This window comes from Ruditapes philippinarum, unplaced genomic scaffold, assembly GCF_026571515.1.
Source record: "Ruditapes philippinarum isolate M1 unplaced genomic scaffold, ASM2657151v2 ctg1655_1_1_1_1, whole genome shotgun sequence".
Lineage (NCBI taxonomy): Eukaryota > Metazoa > Mollusca > Bivalvia > Venerida > Veneridae > Ruditapes > Ruditapes philippinarum.
Window position 1 is genome coordinate 209,570 of NW_026865771.1, and position 21,731 is coordinate 231,300.

Below are 21,731 nucleotides of genomic sequence, written 5' to 3' on the forward strand. Positions count from 1 at the left end.
ATCCTTGTACTATAGCACATGTCTAGTTAATAAGGGAAATTCATATAAATATTGTAATCCGATTGGTTAATCTCGTGGCAACTAATGAGCAATCTCGTGGCCACGACTTAAGAACTCGTTGCCACGACATAGTATCTCGTTCCCACGACGTAACTATCTCGTGTCAACCACTTAGTTACTCGTGGCCACGACTTAGCTATCTCGTGGCCACGACTTAGTAACTCGTGGCCAAGACATAGTATCTCGTGGCCACGACATAGTATCTCATGGCCACGACATAGTTTCTCGTGGCCACGACTTAGCTATCTCGTGGCCACGACTTAGTAACTCGTGGCCAAGACATAGTATCTCGTGGACACGACATAGTATCTCGTGACCACGACATAGTATCTCGTGGCTTCGACTAAGCAACTCATGGCCACGACATAGTATGTCGTGGCCACGAGATAAATAAAAACACACACACACATGTCACCTTTGTGCCACCGTACTTATCTTTATGACCTTTAAGAATTAAGTTCACCTGCAAAAGATCATGACTTGGAAGCAAAATGAAATTATTTATACCGATTCAATATATTAATGATCGTAATAATATCTTTTGATGAATTTATCTAATGACCAGTCTTCCTGCCTACCCTTGTGATATTTTTCGGTGCTATATTATATATTAGACCTAAAATAAACAGAAAAAAAAGCAATACGCTTACCGGATTGATAAATGTTACATACGTCTTCAATATCAGAGTCGAATATCATTTATCTTTAAGTAACGTAAAAAGTATTGAATTAAATTAAAATTTTGGAACAGATTCTTGCGTGGTAAGAAAGGGAATCCGATAATTAAAAATCATTCTGTCCCAGAATGTCCTGTTAATTAAAAAGGAATAATGCTAAAATGTGCAAAATCACAAAACTTTATCAACAACCTCTGTCGTCTTATTTCTGGCCAAAATGACACAACATTTTTGTCTAATTCACAGAATATTCAAGAAAAGATACATTACCAATATCTGCGTATGTCTTTCTATAAGAATTTTCAATAGCTTCAATCGTTAAGCTGCCAAATTGTAAACTTTTGGCATTCAAAGTAAAGTCCTCTATTTTCTGCAAGCTAGTTGTTCTATCGGGAAATGGTTCGACATCAAGGTGCGCACCCATTGTAGCTCTTGCTAGAAAGATGGAAACATATTCCTACATATAGTTTCACTATCGAACAATTCTTTACTATAACTCTAAATAACTACTAAGCAATTGTTTGGCTTTTTTTCAATCTTAAGCAATTAAACAGAATTTTAACCGGATCATATGTATAGGCACCTGGATTATGAAGAAATGCACGTATGAGAAAAGATGAGCGTTGCATGTTATTTTCAATACACCGTCATATGTCATGTATTCTTTACTCATAGACTGTGTGGTGGATTTTATTGAGCATCAACATTACTTTCGAGTAAGCGTGGTAAATTTTGTTTAATCTTACTTTAGGAACAGTGTGGTGGATTTTGTTCAACCTTGCCTTTGAGACACTGTGGTGGATTTTGTTGAACATTACTTTAGAGATAATGTGGTGGATTTTGATGAAATCTTGCTCTTTAGACAGACTGGTGGATTTTGTTGAACCTAATTTTTCAGAAAGTTTGGCGGATTTTGTTTAACCTTACCCTTGACATAGTGTGGTGGATTAATCTGTACATTTTGTATAGTGAAGTAAAAACCTACCTTTGCGATAGTATGGTGGATGTTGTGGAAACCTTACTTTAAAGGTACATCATACCTCAGAAACGAAATTTTTCCCTTTTTTAGAATGGACAAAAATAGGTGTATTATGTTTATATAACCATTTAAATGCTCAGTCAGTGTTTATTACTTGAAGGAACAGGCACTGAATGTGAAAAATTATGGCAAAAAGTAGCAAAATGTAAACAAAAAAGTATTTTGACTCAGTCTATACAAAATACTTATTCACTTTATCTTTAATACTTGTACAAAAGTAACATGAGCAAAGGATGGTTCAGGTCATAGGCAAGTGAGTTTTATTTAGATAATATAAAATGACACCAAATATTAATGAGTTATTGAGAAATAAAAATAAAAGCATTTCTGGGGCATTATGGGCCTTTACGATCAAGTGCTGGATTTGTGGAAACCTTACCTTTGAGATATTGTGGTGGATTTTTTCAACCTTACCTTTTTCGGAAAAGTATAATTTAAGGGCTGATTTGCAGGAAATATCTGTAAAACTTGCAACGGAATTGAGCACAGTTTCTGCTGCATCGTCCAATCCGTAGAAATCAAGGACATTGATATCACCATAAATACCCAGGTATACTGAAAAGAATTATTTTCAAAAAACTGCAAATTTTAATGTTTATATTGACAAAAATGAATTCAAGGAAATGCACAATTTGTTTACATTTTGATAAATATAATTTCATCTTTTTAATGATACATTACAAACTTCCTCATTTTTACTTACTTTTTGTTAAGAAGTTTCAAATAAATGCCAAACGTTTCTGTGTATGACAGAAATTTTAGGTAGTTTGATTAAGGTTTGATCACAGAATACATGTAACTTGCTCATTTTTAGTGTAAAATTACGCCAGCAGCTTGTGTCGTCGCTTTAAGGTAAGATGCTTTTGCTTCTCAAAAAAGTGAAGCGACTATTGTTATTACTTATAAAGATTTTGACAGGTTATGTGGCCCTATATAAACATTTGTTTGCATATATAAGCGGAGCTGCTAGGCTTTTTCAAGAAATGGTAAAACAATAACTATAAATAAATAATTGTATGCATGCGTACATTGTACAGTCTTATAAAAAAACTCATCACATCTACCAATCCCAACACATTTCACACCCGTCTTGTCTTTGCAGACCTCCTGTTTTAATGAAAAAGAATAGTTAATACTTTAAATGTTTGATACGGCACTTTTCAATATAAGATACATTTATCTTTTTTTCTTTAACCATATAAATTATTATATAAAAAACATATCGGTGATATCAAGGTATCCTTGCAAACTTATTGTAGCAAAGTCGTTATTCGATCTCATTCATTAATACACTTGTTACTATATATAGTAACAAAATTGCCTATGATTTCAACTGATTATGAGTGTCACGTGACCTATTATGAGTTTGCGGACCGGGGCCGAGAACTAGTTATCAGCCCGCAGAACATGTGCACGTGCACAAATTGAAACAATGACGTCATATTTTACGTCATCAAACAGTTAACTGTGAAAGTGAAAGTAGGTTGTCAGCACGAATCGCTTTATTTTTATTGTGAGAGCTTAAGCGTATTTAGTACAAACACATATTTGTTACTATTGAAATTTGAAGAAATAATACGACAAATTCATTCCGAAAAAAAAAATGAAAATAAAACTTGCTTCTAGATTCTACTGCTTTGAACACACAAACAGTAAACATCTCTGTACAGAACAGTAGAAGAGTTCTGTACTGTACAGTAGACAAGAATTTCAACGAAATAACTTCAAAGTAGATCCTATTTGTTGTTGTTGTTGTTTTTTGTTTTTTGTTGTTTTTTTAAATGCTACCAGATCTATTAGATTTACCAAGTGTATTAAAGACATTAATACACGTCAGAGTAGGGCCAGAAGGTGATAATCGGCCCTGAATGAATAATGGCCCTCGGGCTAAAGCCCTCGGGTCCATTATTCATTTTGCGGGCCGATTATCACCTTCCGGCCCTCTCCTGCCGTGTATTAATCTCTTATTAATTCTACATTTCATTTGTACTGTTTATAGTCATCTTATATAAAATAGTTTTATTTACTTTTTATTATTTGTTCTCAACCCAACAACACCATCAGTAACATTAGATTCTCAATCAACACCTCGTTGATATATACTACCTCCCCTCCCCCATACCAAAAGAAAAAAAAGGAAAAAACAAAACGAAGGTTTTAAAAGTCTAAACAAATTGTCATTTATAGAAACCATTTAACACAGTTTGAAAAGCATGAGAAAAATATGTACATCACTTATTAACGAAGAATATAACTTTGTGAATGATGATGATGATGATGAAGATGATAGTGATGATTATGTTTATCACGATGATATTGAGAAAGACAATATTACATGGTAGTCAATGGTGTAAACTTTTGTTGTTGTCTTTATATTAATACCCTATGTCTTTAAAAGAAAAACACTTTTGAATATATGATTTGGAATATTTAATGACAAGATGTTGACTTTTACGAATCATATCTTAGAATGATTTATTATCATGAGAAATGTTTTTGTCACTTTTCTTTTTAAAATGCCGCATCTCATCGGAAAGTGTGATTGTTTTCAATCAAAATTAACGTAAAGCTTGCACAGGGCCAGACATTTGTTTAGCAGGCTCCATTAGATCTTGACTATGAATCGAAAACATTTATTTCCTCGAACACAGTTGGGATATGTTAAAAACAGGTAATACTAAACGTCCGCCAATTATGTTTTAAAACCGACATGTATACATACTCGTACTTGTATGGCTGTCGACTCGTTGAACGGTTGTCTACCCATTTGATTAACGGTAAAATTATTTTATTTATGTTAAACGGTACATCTGTAACAAACGAATTGTCAAAGATTTTAAAAGGACTGTCAGCATAAAAGGTTGAAGATGTATTTATTTAGTGGTTCAGTTTAGCTGATTTTATCGTTTGTCTTACTTCATTTTAGAATCCTTGCCGAAAATTAAATAACCATTTGCATTTCAGTAACTTTATATCTTGAGTTCCTACTGGCGTCATAAAACAGTATCATCGCTTGGTAAAATATTTAGTTGTTTTTTATTGAGGGGACACCGTGGTTTAAAAAAATTGGACCAAACAGATCAGACGTATTTTATTTAAGAAATAATATATCCCAAACTGTGATTTTATCGCTCAATAACATCACTGTTTTGAGTTCGGATGCGAGGAATTATATCACGAGGGCGTAGCCCGAGTGATATAATGATGCACATCCGAACGACAAACAGTGATGTTATCCAGCGATAAAATCACCGATTTGGATATATTATTTCGATTCTAACACGACATAAACAAATAAATGCTGCCGTACCTGCTATTATGCGATATTGCGCCTGATTTGTTTCCGTAGTTATTGTCAGCGCATCGGATTTTATAGTGGTTACGTCACATGTATAATGATTACGTCACATGTCTAAATATAGAACGTCAAACAGTGACTCTATTTAAGAAATAATATATCCCAAACAGTGATTTTATCGCTCAATAACATCACTGTTTGGAGTTCGGATGCGAGGAATTATATCACGAGGGCGTAGCCCGAGTGATATAATGATGCGCATCCGAACGACAAACAGTGATGTTATCAAGCGATAAAATCACTGATTTGGATATATTATTTCGATTCTAACACGACATTAACAAATAAATGTTGCGGTACTTGATAGTTAAGCAAAATTGCGCCTGATTTGTTTCCGAACTTATTTTCAGCGCGTCGGATTTTTAGTGGTTACGTCACGTGTATAATGATTACGTCACATGTCTAAATATAGAACGTCAAACTGTGCATCTGTTGCATAATAACACACACTTTCTGTTCTTCTATGTTCAATAGGGAAAAATGCGGGTCGTGTTAGAATGCATAATAACACACACTTTCGGTTCTTCTATGTTCAATAGGGAAAAATGCGGGTCGTGTTAGAATTTACAATATGATTTAAACAGTTACTACGAGCTACGTCGAGCTATAGGTTCCAGTCTAATAATTATGTTCATACACACATATACATGTAAATGGCTTGCTTTATGATTTTTAATAATATAAATTGTGTCTATATTATAAAATTTACCTGATGTTCCGAGCATTTGTTTTTGTCATTATTTTCTGTCAATGTAAAACGCTCCTCCTGACCTAAAATTAGACAGTTAAAACTATTTACAATAAATTTCAGAATCTACCAAATATAATAAGGTCATGTCACAGTGGATATCCAATCATCTGCTGATACCCTGTGCTTTCCACGACGTGCACGATCCTAGGGGAAGAGAAGACTGGATCTTGTTTTTGACATGATCTCATTTTATTAGGAATATACCTCACAATGAAAATAATAAAGCATTCTAATATGTCGTTACGAGCATATTGATCGATAAAAATCTCTGCAATACCCCTGAGCAGAAGGTTAACAATCGTGTGTCAGCATTTAAATATTTTAACAAGGGTGTACACTACAGCAATAAATGCATGAAACTAAAACAAAAAAACTTCAGCCCAGCACGAAAACATATCTGAATCTCAGGTCTGAATCCGTCACTGGCATAATTTATAAACATGTATCATTTTTCATCACAATACATTTGTAGATCTGGATTGGAAAAACAAAAAAATAACAAAACAAAAAAACAACAACATAAAACATATGTGTTATCCCTGTCTAACTTATTTTAATGAAACAAATATACATATACATGTGCATGACTTTCTTAAAACTAATTAGTTGTTTAACAATGATGTTTTCCTTTAAAACCTTTCCAGTTGTTTCAGTATCAGAAAATGTCTCGAAATATGAATAAATAGCTTTATCAAAAAAAAACCCTACAAACCTGACCATGTGTCCCATTCTATCCAAAACGATTTATCAACCGGATAAACATTGGTGCCATGTAACTGTATAGATTGGCAGGTGGAGCATTCACTTGATAACTCGTGCACATGTTTACAGTTGCTGACACAGGGCGCATCAACGAATGACTTTATATCAGCAAGAAGAGCCATGATGTTATTTTTCATAATGGGCGGCAAGGAAAACTTAACATATACACTTTCTGTTGATTTTTAAATGAAACAGTGTTAGTGGAACAGTTTAAAAATAATCTTGTAACATTAAATGATTTCATAACCAACACTTTCTACGTGTCGCTATTGGTCGTAAGGCGGACTTGCGCGGATCATGGATTATTAGAAGTTAACGGGATTTAGGGCACTAACCGACCAATAAAAACCAACGTCATTCGTTTGGATAAATTAAGGATAAAATAAAAAGGATTTTTGGGCTAAAACAAATGCGGATCAACAAATGCCGAAAACACCTTTTCGTTTGGAGTCCGCCTATTGTGAACTAATATACAGTCTATAAACGTTAAAAAGGATTTTCAGACAACTTTAAAAATTAACCAAATGATTTTTAAACTGATCATTTAGCTAATAAAACAGTAATTGTAAATTAAGACTATGGACCTGTGATATTGACATCGGCAGTCATGTGCCGGAAATATTTAATTACATCTTGGAAACAATCTTAAAATTATTTCGAAAACTTTGAAATAATATAGAAAACATACAAAACAGTCATGTAACATCGGACTTAAAACATTCAAGTGCATGTATATTCTGGAAGCTTTCAAGGTTTTAATTTAATCGCTGTAGGACAACCTAAAAATTTTAAAAATTTCCATGTAAAAAAATAACGATAATAAGTGTTTCCCTGGTTGCTTAAATAGCACTTAATGCTACCTTGTTATGAAAATGAACGTTATGTTGAATAAATAATTTCTCATAAACAAAATCTCAAAAACAGTTTTTTTTTTGTGTGTGTTATAATTTGACAAAAGCATGCCTGTAAATGTACTGTAAATAACAATTTCTATACCCAATTTTGAAGTTGGTATAGTTGAGGAAACGATACCTTAAATAATACAGATCATTACGAAACGGTTTTCACGTAAGGCGGTCCGTAGCGGACTGGTTAAGGTCCTTGGCCTCAAACCACTAACCCGTCAACACCGTGGGTTCGTTCCTCATACGAGGAAGCTACTCTGGTGCCCATTGATGTCTGAAATACTCCGCGGAGGGGCCCTTCAAGTCTTTTTCCACCAATAAAGCTGGAAAATCGCCATATGACCTTTGTTTACTGCTGCTGCCACGTTAACATTTATAAAAAAAATACCTTTATTACATTTTTATCAAATTGACCGATTCGATATCTGCGTTCGTTCGCAATTAAAACAATCATGTATTCTGCTAAATGTTGGCGTTTCTATTTTTTCAAACTAGACAACCGTTCACTTCATAAAATGAGCAGGGACAGCAAAAATTGGTTTACCCTCTGCAGCCTCGGTTAATTCAAGATCGTATATATCCCTCGGGGCTACCAAAAATATCTCATGCAGAAACTCTGCTATCTGTTTTTTTCCCTCAAAAAGCCCTGTAAATTCCAAGAAGCTGTATTCTATGCCAATTTCAAAACCTGTTTTCACTTTAGTATCTGAAATATTTAAAAAAAATCCTGTTGCAAAATGTACGGTGGCACAAAGGTGACATGTGTGTGTTTTTATTTATCTCGTGGCCACGACACAGTATCTTTGGCCACGACCTAATAACTCGTGGCCACGACATTGTATCTCGTGGCCACGACTAAGATTTCTCGTGGCCACGACTTAGTAACTCGTGGCCACGACATAGTATCTCGTGGCCACGAGATAAATAAAACATACACATTTCACCTTTGTGCCACCGTAAGAATGTTAGTTGTGGTTATGGATTAAATAATCGTTATAATTATTTTTGATGTTGAAGTAATATATTGCTAGAGAATATGATGAGAGTCACGTGCTATGTACTGAAATATAAAAGTAAAATTTTTACATCGGGTGCCGGTATAGACCGGAATTTAGACTGTTTATTACAGCTGAGAGCCGGTTTTTTGTTTGCATATTACTCAACAATCATATTTTTTAAATAAATTAAGAAAACAGACATATTCATGTAGTTTATGCAATGGTCATCGCGCACTTGCAAAATGCTCCCACTTGGACTGGATTTTTTGTAAACATCCCGTCGACTCGAAGGTAAAATATGTTTTTTATTCTAAGAAATCGTTCGTTAGAATATCAAAAATAATGTAGCGCACTTAAGATTGGCTTTAGTACTTGATATGATTAAAAAAAACATTTTAAGTTTTACTGCCTATTTAAGTCCTGACAACGGGATAAGGTTTGTACTCCTAAATGCTATCATTCGGACTCCCAATCAAAATTTATCACGTTTTCAGGCTTAAAAAGGGTTAAACTTAAAACGTTTTTGATAATTATATCAAGTTCTAAACACAATCTTTGGTGCGCTGCATTATTTTTGATAATTTTAAAGAATTCTTAGAATAAAAAAGTACTTTAATGTTCGAGTCAACAAAAAATCAGTCCGATTGGGAGCATTTGGCTGGTGTGCGATGGCGTAGTATCCTACCATTGATATGAGTTTACAACTTCAGTGCTTGCAGAAACGGTGACGAACCGGTAAAGTGCACGGAGGAAATGTTAAAATAGTACCGATTTGGAAGACACCCCATTTAGCATGAAAGTTATTCACATAACCAAAATGCACTTCATTTTACTCGTTGTTATTTATTTTTTCTATTCGCCATGTTTTTGGCGGGTTACTTATATATAGAACTGAAATACTATATTATATGTACGGACCTCAAAACCAGTGTGTAGGCTCCTGCGGGATAAACAATATATGGAATATTTCTCTCTCTTTATTTCTCTCTAAACCTCTATTGTTCATGAATAAGTTTATTTCGCGAAAAAAAAGATATTTTTGAATCGTGTCAGATATTAAAGAGAAAACATATTTACAAAGTAAATACTGGTATTTATTTTTCTGTACATTTTAGAAGAAAAGTCAATATGTGTTTCATAAAAAGGGTATTCCTTTCCTATAGCTTATCTCAACAAGGCTCTTAATACAAAGAAAACTAGCATTATTTATTTATTTATTTATTTATTTATCTATTTATTATTTTATGTAATTTTAAATTTTCCATAATCATCTCAACAGGAAACACTTATCGTCATATTTAGAGAAAAGATATACATCAACTATTTTGAAGTTAATATTTTCAGATTACGGAGATTTGCCAAAGGTTCTTCAACGATGTCCAGATATTTTTAGAAAGTCATTTGTTAAATAAAAACAATAACATTACCTGATATGGTATAATTATATTAAAACATATATCGAAATATCTATGATTTCAAGATCTAATAAATCTATTAAATACATTTTATGATTTATGCATTGTTTACATACCATTCCATTTTCCAATGTTAATAACATCGACTGCAACTATTCGAACTAGAAACCCCAAGACAGGAATGTCTGTACAATCTAGATTACTAGAACCACATGTCCGAAGAACTTCAACTTTTTTCTCGATATCGTGAATTTCAGGTTGCAATACAAACGATAAATCGTGAATGCCTGGATTGATATGCTGATCTATGTAAATAAAGACAGTAAACTTACATTTAGAATCCAATTTTTTTGTATACTGATTTATTTATTTATTTAAGTATAAAGAAAGGACAACTTGCTTTGCAAGTTGCCACTTAACAATTGCAAATGGTCACACGTCTTGTTCTAACAGATCTCTTGGTGACGCGTGATTTGGCGTCTCGTACGTATGTTAATTGTCACTGGACGCACTTAGTTGGGATTTTGCATAAGCTTAATCTTGCCAAAGGAAGTATAAACATGATTGTATGCAAACAAAAATAAATAAGCCAACATATGATTACATGCTATTATCTGTCAATCATATGATTTTGAAAAACACACATTTTACCATCAGATTTAGCAAAAGCGTTCTTCAAAGTTTGTTGTATGAACTACAAAATGCCAATTGAAACAGGCGGATTTTTTAATCTGGATAGAAGTCTAACAGTTTGTTGTTTATGTTCTGATAATCTGTTAGGTGATGATTTTCATTTATTTAGTTGTTCCTATTTCCAAGGTCTGAGAACACAATTCGTAATTTCATAGACCTAACATTGTAAAATTTTCAAAGTTAATGGATAGTGAAGCAAAAATGTCTTACTCAATCTAGCAATCTTCTGTAAGAAAATTATTTTTGATCTTAATAACACATAATGAACTCCAATTTTAAATTGTTTAATTCTTTTTATTATTTATTTTTTGTTTCCTTATATACATATAGCATAGCCATGGTTTTTCATTTTACTATATGTCAATTTACTTTGTTTATTCTTTTGTTACATTGTTGTTTTCTCATATGACCAATTGAGCCTGGAGATATTAATAAGATCTTAAAAACTTGAACTCGTATCACTTATAGTCTACCAATGTCGTTACTTTTTTGACAACGCACAAAGTCTGGTGACACACGACGCCTACCGTACATTAAATTATTTTTTTTTTGTTTGCTTGGTATTGACATTTTGTCGCCACAGTAAAATGTTAACCGTGAAAAATGGCCGTTTTCGTTGAAAAGCCTCCTGTTACAAGTTCGAAATGCTATGAAAAGCTGTAAAAAATGCTTCAATACTGATGAAACTTGGCACAAATGTAGATTGATCCATAGCCTCTGTAATAGCATGCTCAATCGTAAATTTCCTGTTACCATGGCAACGGGGGGGAAAGTCTCATAATTGCGAAAAATTACTATTTTGCCATGTTTTTTCCATCAAAACTGATTTCAATTGCTGCAACTTCTCAATGAATTGAGATAGAGTAAAAGGCTTTTCAGTGCCGGTTACTAGTTAACCTAAGATCGACTGAGGACATTTCATTGTTAGCCTGTAACATGTCCAAAAATTGGAACTACCAAACAAACCCCCAAACAGATAGGGGCACATCACCCTTCGGGCAACCCCCTAATGTACCATTTTGATGGGGGCGGCGCCGAAAAGCGACCATTTTTTAACAACATTTCTCAAACGACAGTGTTTGGGCCTTAAATACGGCATTTCTTCACTGTTTGGGGTCTCAAAAATGTGGGAAGCGGTCAAAACACGTCTATATGAGGTAAAAGGTTAAATGTTTGGAACTGAGATGCTTAAGATGATTAAACATTAAGATTGTCAACTTGTCAGAAAATTGGTTTTGTAAACATTATGCCCTAGATGTCGGTTTATAGAGAATAAGTTTAATACTGAATTTATTGAACGAGTTGAATAAAATTATATTATGCGAGCTTCTGGCGGACATAATATTATTTTTTTAACGCGTTCAATAAATACAGTAATGAACCTACATGAATTTAATATTATATGTATCACATACCCAAAATAAAGATCCTTTTAAGTGAAAAACAGTCATTTTTCGTAGACGCGCCTGTAGTGTAACGCTAACATTTAGCGCGTTGTAACATCGCACTTTGGGGTCAAACGCACTTTGGGGTCAAACGCACTTAAAGAATGCTACATTTGGGTTCCAGATGTCTAAAGGTGTAATATGAGTTCTGCTTAAATACTGAGAACTGACTTATTTTCGATCTGCGATATTGAAATATTTGAGGTGGAGTTCAAGAAGGCGGTCAATACTTTGATGATGGTTAAGTGATAAAAAATTCATTAAGTTTACCACTTGAAATATAACAAAATTACGGTGGCATAAAAGTGACATTTGTATTTTTTAATTTAAGTTTTGCATACATAATTTTACTTAAGTTTTGGATACATATTTTATTTCAGTTTTGCATTCATATTTTTTTTTTTTGAGTTTTGCATTTATATTTTATTGTAGTTTTTGGCCAAAAAACAGCCTTCACATCTCATAACAGTCCATAGTTGAGAATAAAACTAGCACAGTGGTTTAGTCACTTTTCGGTCCATTTTTGGAATCGGTTCAGTCATTTTTGGCCATGCAAGTCTGGTTTCGCCCGACCTTTTTCGGCCCATTTTTTAAATCAAATGTATTTTATATAATTATTATTTTTTTTTAATTAATATAGCTATTATAGACATCAAAACACGATTCCTTTTTAACCTGCACCCCCCCCCCCCCTGGACAAGGGAGGTGGTTACAAATGACTGGTGTATTACAATAATGCACAATAAAAGATCTAAATAAGTCGTTATATTTCACTGATTTAGAAAAAATATAATTATATACATGAAAAATATGGTTTTGACTACACTATATTACTTAAAATATAATGAACATAAATTTTCTCTGACCCCAAAGTGCGGTCGTTTTCCTGATGATAAAAAATGCATATGTACCTGTTTAACGCATTTTGGGTCGAAATTAATTTAATAATTTACTTCCATTAAACCATAAATAATGCACAGATTCAAATAAAATTTCAGTAAATATCCAGTAGCATTTACCTATAACGCTCAGTTTATAAAAAGAGTGGGGCAGTCTTTTTATATTTTACGCAGATTTATAATTTTATCCTGAATGTTTTCCAATATCAACTGCTGGTCAAACACCATTTTAACAGTCAATCATTTGAAATATAGTCAATTCAATTCAACTTGAGTATGAAATGTGAGCATAATGTCGCTTTAAGTACATGTACATGTAGGTTGGATTATTTTCTTGTATCAAGTGACTTAGTCAATTTTGTTACAATGATAGGTATCAAAACTACCTTTAGATCAGATCATTCAATTGCATATTTCGATATCAATTTTAATCCAGTTGAAAGAGGCCCAAGTTTTTTTAATTAAACAATTACATTCTACACTTTGACGAGAGAAAAAAACATTTCATTACTTATAAAAAGTTTAAATGTAATTTAATTAAATTTAATTTAATTAAAAATTTAAATTAACAGAAAAAATATTATGAGAATATCATTCAAGAAGATACTCTCTCAAATTACAATTTTATTAATGACGAAACATCAAAGGTAATTGAAAACATAAAACAATCTTGTGAAGGGATTACCTCTCAATCTTAATGCTAAACTGCCATTAAAGATATGAAAAAACGGAATAAAGTACAACCCCAGATGGTTTGAGCGTTGTAACACTGCACTTTGGGGTCAAACGCACTTTGGGGTCCAACCCCAAAGTGCGTTACGTACTTTGGGGTCCGACCCCAGAGTGCGTTACGCACTTTGGGGTCCAATTTCGACCCCAAAGTGCGTTAAACATGTTCATATGCATTTCTTAACATCAGGCAAACGACCGCACTTAGGGATCAGAGAAAATTTATGTTCATTTTGTTTTAAATAATAAAGTGTAGTCAAAGCCAGTGGTAAACAAAAATCAAGGTATTAAATAGATACAAAACATATGCCCTGAATCAATAGGGATTTAAATGGTCTTGATAAGTACAGAACAGAACTTTTATTTTCCAGACTTATACAAAGTACATCGTCTTGTTTAATTGCAGTGAATATATATATACAAATAATCACATGAATATATATGTATGGCGAGTGATTATAATAAATATAAACATTATAATTACAAGCACCAAATTCATAAGAGGATAAACTACAATTGAGAGTTTAAAATTGAATTTCTTAGTTTTAAAGCTTCTTTAATATATTTGCAAAGATTTATATATATATTTTTTATTATTAACACACAATAATTCATTAAATTTAAACATAGATGGTCTGTTATAATAGTAACTTTTTAGATATTTTTTACGTAAATCTACAAATCTTGAACATGCACATATGAAATGATACTCATCCTCTACATTTCAAACATTACAGCACTGACAATATATTTGTTCATGAGGAATGTTATTACTGGCATACCTTCCTGTTTGTATTTTGAGAGGATGAACAGATAGTCTTAATCGACAAAAATACATTCTAAATTTACGTAGTAAAATGTCAAGATAATTTTCGTAACAAAGACACGATTTAAAATGTTTGTAATTACATAAAACAGAACTTCGATGTAGGATACTGGGCCATTCTTGTTTATACGTATCAATAACTCTACTTTTGAAATTTTGAAGAAACAATTTAGGATCTATAAAATTATCACTATCAAAAATATCAGCAAAATCATAATCACATAACAACTTCTTCACATTTAAGACCCAATTTTTACACCCTCTTTTACAATCAATTACACCTTCTTTATAAACTGTATTTAACATGATATATTCCGAGTTTTTCAACTTGCACCAACATTTAATTATTCTAACATAACGGGACACATATAATGGATATCTTTCTAATTCACCATTAACAGCAGCGGAACAAGTATTAAGTCTCACATTTAATAATCGTTTGCAAAATTTTAAATGTCATTGAATTCTTTCTTTTTCCTTAGATTTTGTGTACCCCCATAATTCAGATTCATATCCTAAGATAGAGCCTACAAATGCATCAAATAACTTGCATAATATTTTTGGTTTTAAATCAAATTTCTTATAGTTATTAAATAAAACATTTAGAGCCTTTAATGCTTTCCATATTAAATGTTCCTGATTAAGTCTGAAATTACCAGTATAGTTAAAAACAGTACCCAGGTAGTTAAAATCATTTACAATATCTATGATTACTAAAGTAATGGTTTTTAGAAAGCGTGGAGGACTTCTACCCATAGAACACTGGATTGTAGGTCCAGTGTTCTATGGGTAGAAGTCCTCCACGCTTTCTAAAACCCATTACTTTAGTTTTAGCAGTATTTACCTTGAGGTCCCAAGTATTACAATATGAATATAAAAGATCTAAATTATTTTGAAGTTCTGTATTGGTGACTTGCCCACGATGGCCATATCATCAGCAAATAATAATAAAATCAAATTAACATCATCTACGGTCAAACCAGTTTCAATGGTGTCTTGTAAATAGAGTCCCAAATCCTCAACAAGAGAGAAAATAAAATTGGAGAAATTACCTCCCCTTGGCGTAGGTCATTCGCATAATTGAAATAATGTGAATAACTAGAACATGATTTAACACATGATTTTACAATTTGGTACATATCTCTAATTATTCGTAACATTTTTCCTTGGATACCTTTTTAATACATTTTGTATACTTATCTTATCACTTACATTAGTAAGTGAAGAACTTTCACTAAATAAATCACCAAATAAAGAATTTGTATCAATTATTAAGCTTTAAATATGTTTTTTCTCAAATTTTCCATTTATTTTAAAAGAATGTACACCTTTCATTAACTCAATTGTTTTTAGCTAAATGTATAATTTTCCCCGTTTGTTATTTACACATTTTATAGAAATATGATAGTCTTAGCATAGACAAAGGTATAAATTCTGGGTAATCTTAGAAAGACATTTTAGTAAAAAAAATTGCCTAAAGATGTTAAAATAGCCATTTATTTAGCTAAAAGAAACTTGACTAGGTGTAGATGCGGCTTTAAGTAGTAGTCCGTACAGGCAGTACTAAAATATCAACTATTTAAGTAGTCACACATTAAGAGCGGAGCTTCAGAATAAGGTAAAATTCTCACTAGGGATATAGAGGGGAGTGTGGGGTATCGAGGGTTAAAAATAACATTTTAAAAGCCCATTATGCTTTTATTTGTTTTTCTTAAAAGCTCTTTTATTTTGATGTTCTTTTATATTATCAAAAACATACACATTGGCCAATTACCTGAACCATCTTTTTCATATGTTGTTTTTTGACAATGATGAGTACAGTTATAGTGAATAAGTATTTATATGGAACTCAAATACTACATTGTTTTGACTACTTTTATGACAAATAATTTTCACATTTATCGCTACTTTATTCAGTTAACAAGCATCTTACATTTCTCTGAATCCATTATTTTAACATTATAAAATTCATGTTTGCTCTTTCTAAAGAAGAATGTAAGAATTCCCATTAAAAAAACCTCTGGCGAACGGTTGTTACGGAGCTTACAAAACTGTGACAAGCTAAATAATGTATTTATAAAAATCACTATTAATAGTCCGATCGAAAAACTTGATGTTTCACCAGAACATTGCAATAGAGTATATTTATAGTGCTTAGGAAAAAAATATTAACTGCATTTTATTTCATTCCCAACATATTTAAAATGGGGCTCAACATGGCACCAAAAGTTATCAAGTAAATGACTGACAGAACGGGATATTTTCGCAGCATCAGTGGCATAAAAGTGACATTTGCGACTTTTTTCTTGTTTTTGATATTTTTTTTTCGTAAATATTTTTAATTTGTTTGTTTGTCGTACATTATTTTAGTTTTGAATACATATCTACATTTTTTTTAATTTTGCATACATATTCTTTTTAAGTTTTGCATACATATTCTTTTTTAGTTTTGCATACATATTTTATTTTAGTTTTGCATACATATTTTATTTTAGTTTTTTGTACATATTTTGTTTTACTTTTTTTCGTACATATTTTAACATGACGCCATTCGCAAAGTAGAGGTTTGAATAAACACCATTTTCAAAAACTTCGCCATCGGTAAATTACAATTTTTGGAGGTATCAAAAAAGATAACAACACTTTTTAGTATATATATATTGTGCATTTTTGTTATACACCAGTCATTTGTAACCACCTCCCTTGCCCCCGGGGGAGTACAGGTTAAAAAAGAATCGTGTTTTGATCTCTGCACTGTTCCGGGGTATAAGGCAGGAATGTTATTATCTGAATATCCCCCGCAGGGCAAAGATTTTACCAGTGGCCGGCTTAGTTTAAAGACAATCCCCCACGCTATTTTCAGGGGGTGGGGTTGAGTGGTGCATATTCATGGAATAATAACTCACAATAATAATCACCAGTCAACAGCCCTTTCCAAATAGACACATAAAAGTATATAATAATAAAAAACAATAGCTATATCAAATACATATAAAATACATAAAATGATTTATAAAATGGGCCGAAAAGGTCGGCCGAAACCAGACTTGCGCGGCCAAAAACGTCTGAGCCGATTTCAAAAATGGGCCGAAATGTGACCAAACCACTGTGCTAGTTTTATACTCAACTGTGGGCTGTTCTGAGATGTGAAAAACAAAAAATAAAATATGTTCGAAAAACTACAATAAAATATGAATGCAAAATTAAAAAAAAAAGAAAAAAAAATATGAATGCAGAACTGAAAAAAAAATGTCTGCAAAACTTAAATAAAAAAATGCAAATGTCACTTTTATGCAACTGTAATTTTGTTATATGAACACAATTGTTGGATATTTCAAGTGGTAAAATTTATGAAACTTTAATCACTCAAGCATCATCAAAGTATTGACCGCCATCTTGAATATTTCAATCTCACAGATCGAAAATAAGTCAGTATTCAGTATTTAAGCAGAACTCAGATTACACCTTTAGACCTCTGGAACACAAAGTGCGTTGATATGGAGCATATTAACGCACTTTGGGGTCAATTTCTCGATTTTGACCCCAAAGTGCGTTTGACCCCAAAGTGTGGTGCGAAGTTTAACGCATTTTGGGGTCGGACCCCAAAGTGCGTTTGACCCCAAAGTGCGGTGTTACAGAGCGTACCGGATAAATTAGCTTTTTATGTATTTTTCGATATTTTCATTTGCACGAATCGTTATTGGTTGTCTCGTTATTTTGGACACATTTTATAACTCAACAGCAGTTTAAAATAATTTGTGGGGAAAACTTGGTTAAACAGAACTTCAAAATCTGAGAAATTAAGGCGAAAGTGAAAAAAATAGCATTTTATCATGTTTAATGAAAATATATTCCATATTTTACTCAAACGAAAAAATACCCTCTAAGCATTTGAACTTGGACCGTACATTATTCTGCACTCTAAATTTAAATCTATTTTCTAAATAAACAGCGCAGTACAATTGTGAGTAACATGAAATTGACATCCTTCAGAGGAAATGGCATTCGGACTGCATCCCGTGCAATTATAAACCTTTTGTATCCATCTGTTGAAAATGTGTCTCAGTTAAATCGTTTACATATACATGCATTGTTCTCAACTGAAGTCCAGGTATTAGATACCCGCACTCCGGGGCATGCCCATTGATTGGCTCATTTTTTCTGGGGTTTAATTTTTGTAACGACAGAGAAAGAGATAACGATAAAAATGTTCCATTCAGATGACCGTTCTTTGGTTACTTTTTTCTGGTGTTTAATATTGTGACAACAGGCAACGTTTTTTAATTTTGCCTCTGAGAAAAAACATCAAAACATTCGGCAATCTGATTTTCGAAAACATGCAGGTACCTGTATCACTCCTCTTCGAACTAAGTTATTTACCAGAGCGCGCGAATACACAATTCATAACTTTCAAACCGGAATTTTTCAGCCCTATCATAAGGGCCTCGGACACAATAATGATAATAATACACAGTACTGATTATTCGGTCTCCTGAGCAAAGAAACTAAACACATGTAGACAAAATGTATGTGAATGCTTGGAGTTGTCGTGCAGTACTACAAAGTTTGAAATATTGATGGCGTTATATATTAAATTTTACACAAAATCTTTAATAAAATCATTTTAAAGAGAAAAGAATACTTATTATTTTATGCTTTTCAGTGGATTACTGATTTATCCGTGAAAATTATATTTGATAATTTCACAGTGAAAATTATCAAAATATAATTTCACAGTGAAAATTATCAAAATATAATTTCACAGTTTTCAATGACGAAACTACTTTTTTTAGATTTTTCCCATGTGGTACCTCAATTTAGTTTTTGTTAACAATTCTGACAATGTCAGGCTGTTTAAAGAAAACGCAAAGCTGAAATTGATAATCAACTTAAATGTCAAAAGTAATAAAAAGAAGAAAACTTACTTCTATTCATTCAAATTCCAATCACCAAATTTCATCTCTAAATTTTTTGTTTCATTTTTACAGTCTGACAAATACATTCCTTCCACATGCAAACTGCTCTTGATGACATTTGGGCACATTAAAGTATCCTACGAGCAATAACTGCCGTATGCTTTATGAAAAATTGAAAAGCAATGACAGCTATCACCTCGTAGAACAATTAAACCACCCAGCGTTCCGAGCAAGTTCCAAGTTTTCCATTTTCATAGCTGCCTTTTTTCATGTTTTCACATCTGTCAACACTTATTTTTTGTCTGTTTCAATCCTCAAATATGTTTTCTTTCTTTTAAAAAGGTGTATGACTAACAAATCCAAATGATATCCCTCTGAATCAAACACAATTATTTTCCTCCCGTGAAATACACAACTTTAAAAAATGGCTGCCGCTTACATTTAACAAAGCCAGGTCTAATATAAATACGCAGTAAGTAACAGAAATATGGATGGATTGTTGGAATTTTTCTCCTACAAGAATTGTTTGTTTTTATTTTTAAAACAAGCGATCATTCATATTTTTTTAACAAAATAAATAATATCACTGTCATTAAACGTTGATTGTCGGACTTATTTTACAGCTCAAGACTTCTTGTTTTTAATGAGAAATTCCGACTAAATGGGGCTCTCAATGGGGAAAACAGATTTTAATAATTACGTTAATATTATGGAAATTTCGTTTTAACTTGTTTTTTAGCATAAAATAAAAAGAAAATTTGTTTGTTTGTTGTGTAAGATTTAATTTTATTTCATCTCGTGAACTTTAAAAACAGTATTCTCACTCGTGGCTACGCCACTCGTGAGAATACTGTTTTTAAAGCCCACTCAATGAAATAAAATTTCATCTTACACACAAACAAACAAATATCCTCTATATCTATGAATTACGTACCATAATTAATGTCCATAATAACTTTAAAAATGTATTTTTTCGGTATGCCATGTTGTTCAGATAAGAAATTTTCTAACTCTTCTATGAAAATATCCGATTTAAATGTTGTAATCACTGTAAGGTCGAGATGCACCTGGATAAACACTTCGTACGTATCTGAGAAAATAAAAAGAAAATAAAAATAGATTAAAACACAGGCGTCTTACCAAATCAAATGTCAATTTTACCTGATTTTTTTAAAAAGGAAAACTTGTTAAGCTATAACATCGACGATGACCATAGAGAACGATCACAACAACAACACTACAACTTCAGTTGCTACCTTTACTAGCTTCCGCATTGTTTCCTTTAGTTTGCTTCGTGTCCAAATCATTTGTACTGTTGCCGTCAGTCTGCGAATAAATTAGTTTTAAAAAATATCAAAATATGAAAAGTATCTATATAGGTCACCTTAAAATATAAAATGATTTCAATTATTAAACTACAGGAAATATTAAGTGTTTCTGTAAAATGATATTTTTACGTCTATGATATTTATTATTTTTGACAAAGGAATAAATATATCCATAAAACGTTTCTTGTCATTTTTATACTCTCGAACATTACCTTTGATTCTTAAACTTCAGGAATCGTCAGAGACAAAAATGCAGTCACATAATGATATATCCCCAGCCGTAAAAGTGACAATTTATAACAAGAGGACCATAGCGACCCAGGATCCCTCACCTGAGATACATTGCTTAAAAAAAGGTCACAGTATTTAAAGCAATAATCAATTATAAGGTCACATTGGTTGTTGTTTTTTACCAAGCTGCATAATTTTAAAATATTTCTTGATGATAAGAATATCAGTCAACCCGGTATATAGTTGATCTTGCTTCAAGTGAAACTGGTCCCATATTGGGTCAGGCTAACCCAAACTTGGACAATGTGGTCCACGACAATATTCAGTAGGTCATACTCTTTTTGGATATTTTATTTAATCACATCTCGCTTTTATCAGAGTTACTAATTATATTACAACCATAAAGAGCACTATAATGAACTGTAAAATTGACAACATAGGACAGGTGTATGCCTTAAAGGTCACCTGTATGCAAAATTTTAAATAGATATATATAAAAGGTATGTTTATCCAAAATTGGACTTTATTATTCTATTAATCTAAACATATGATTTACTGTCTAAAATAAATGGTAAAACGGCCATTTCTATTTAAGTGTTTACTGTGTTACTACTTTTTAAAGGTTTGGTAATTATCAGTAAAATATTATTAATCCAATTCATAGTTATTAAATGTATGTATATATGCGTCAACAAAGCC

General features: G+C 32.3%; 1 protein-coding gene across 1 annotated transcript in view; it reads right to left on the reverse strand.

Annotated features, from left to right (window-relative positions):
* Positions 1–21,731, reverse strand: part of LOC132730251 (uncharacterized) — a 56,167-nt gene that overhangs the window by 16,980 nt on the left and 17,456 nt on the right. Inside the window, exons 3-11 of the mRNA XM_060716131.1 lie at positions 20,730–20,799; positions 20,408–20,563; positions 10,082–10,270; positions 8,097–8,258; positions 6,598–6,819; positions 5,844–5,905; positions 2,805–2,883; positions 2,191–2,331; positions 1,008–1,172 (exon numbers count right to left, since the gene is read on the reverse strand). Coding sequence (XP_060572114.1) covers positions 1,008–1,172; positions 2,191–2,331; positions 2,805–2,883; positions 5,844–5,905; positions 6,598–6,819; positions 8,097–8,258; positions 10,082–10,270; positions 20,408–20,563; positions 20,730–20,799 — 1,246 coding nt within the window. The remainder of the gene's footprint in view (positions 1–1,007; positions 1,173–2,190; positions 2,332–2,804; positions 2,884–5,843; positions 5,906–6,597; positions 6,820–8,096; positions 8,259–10,081; positions 10,271–20,407; positions 20,564–20,729; positions 20,800–21,731) is intronic.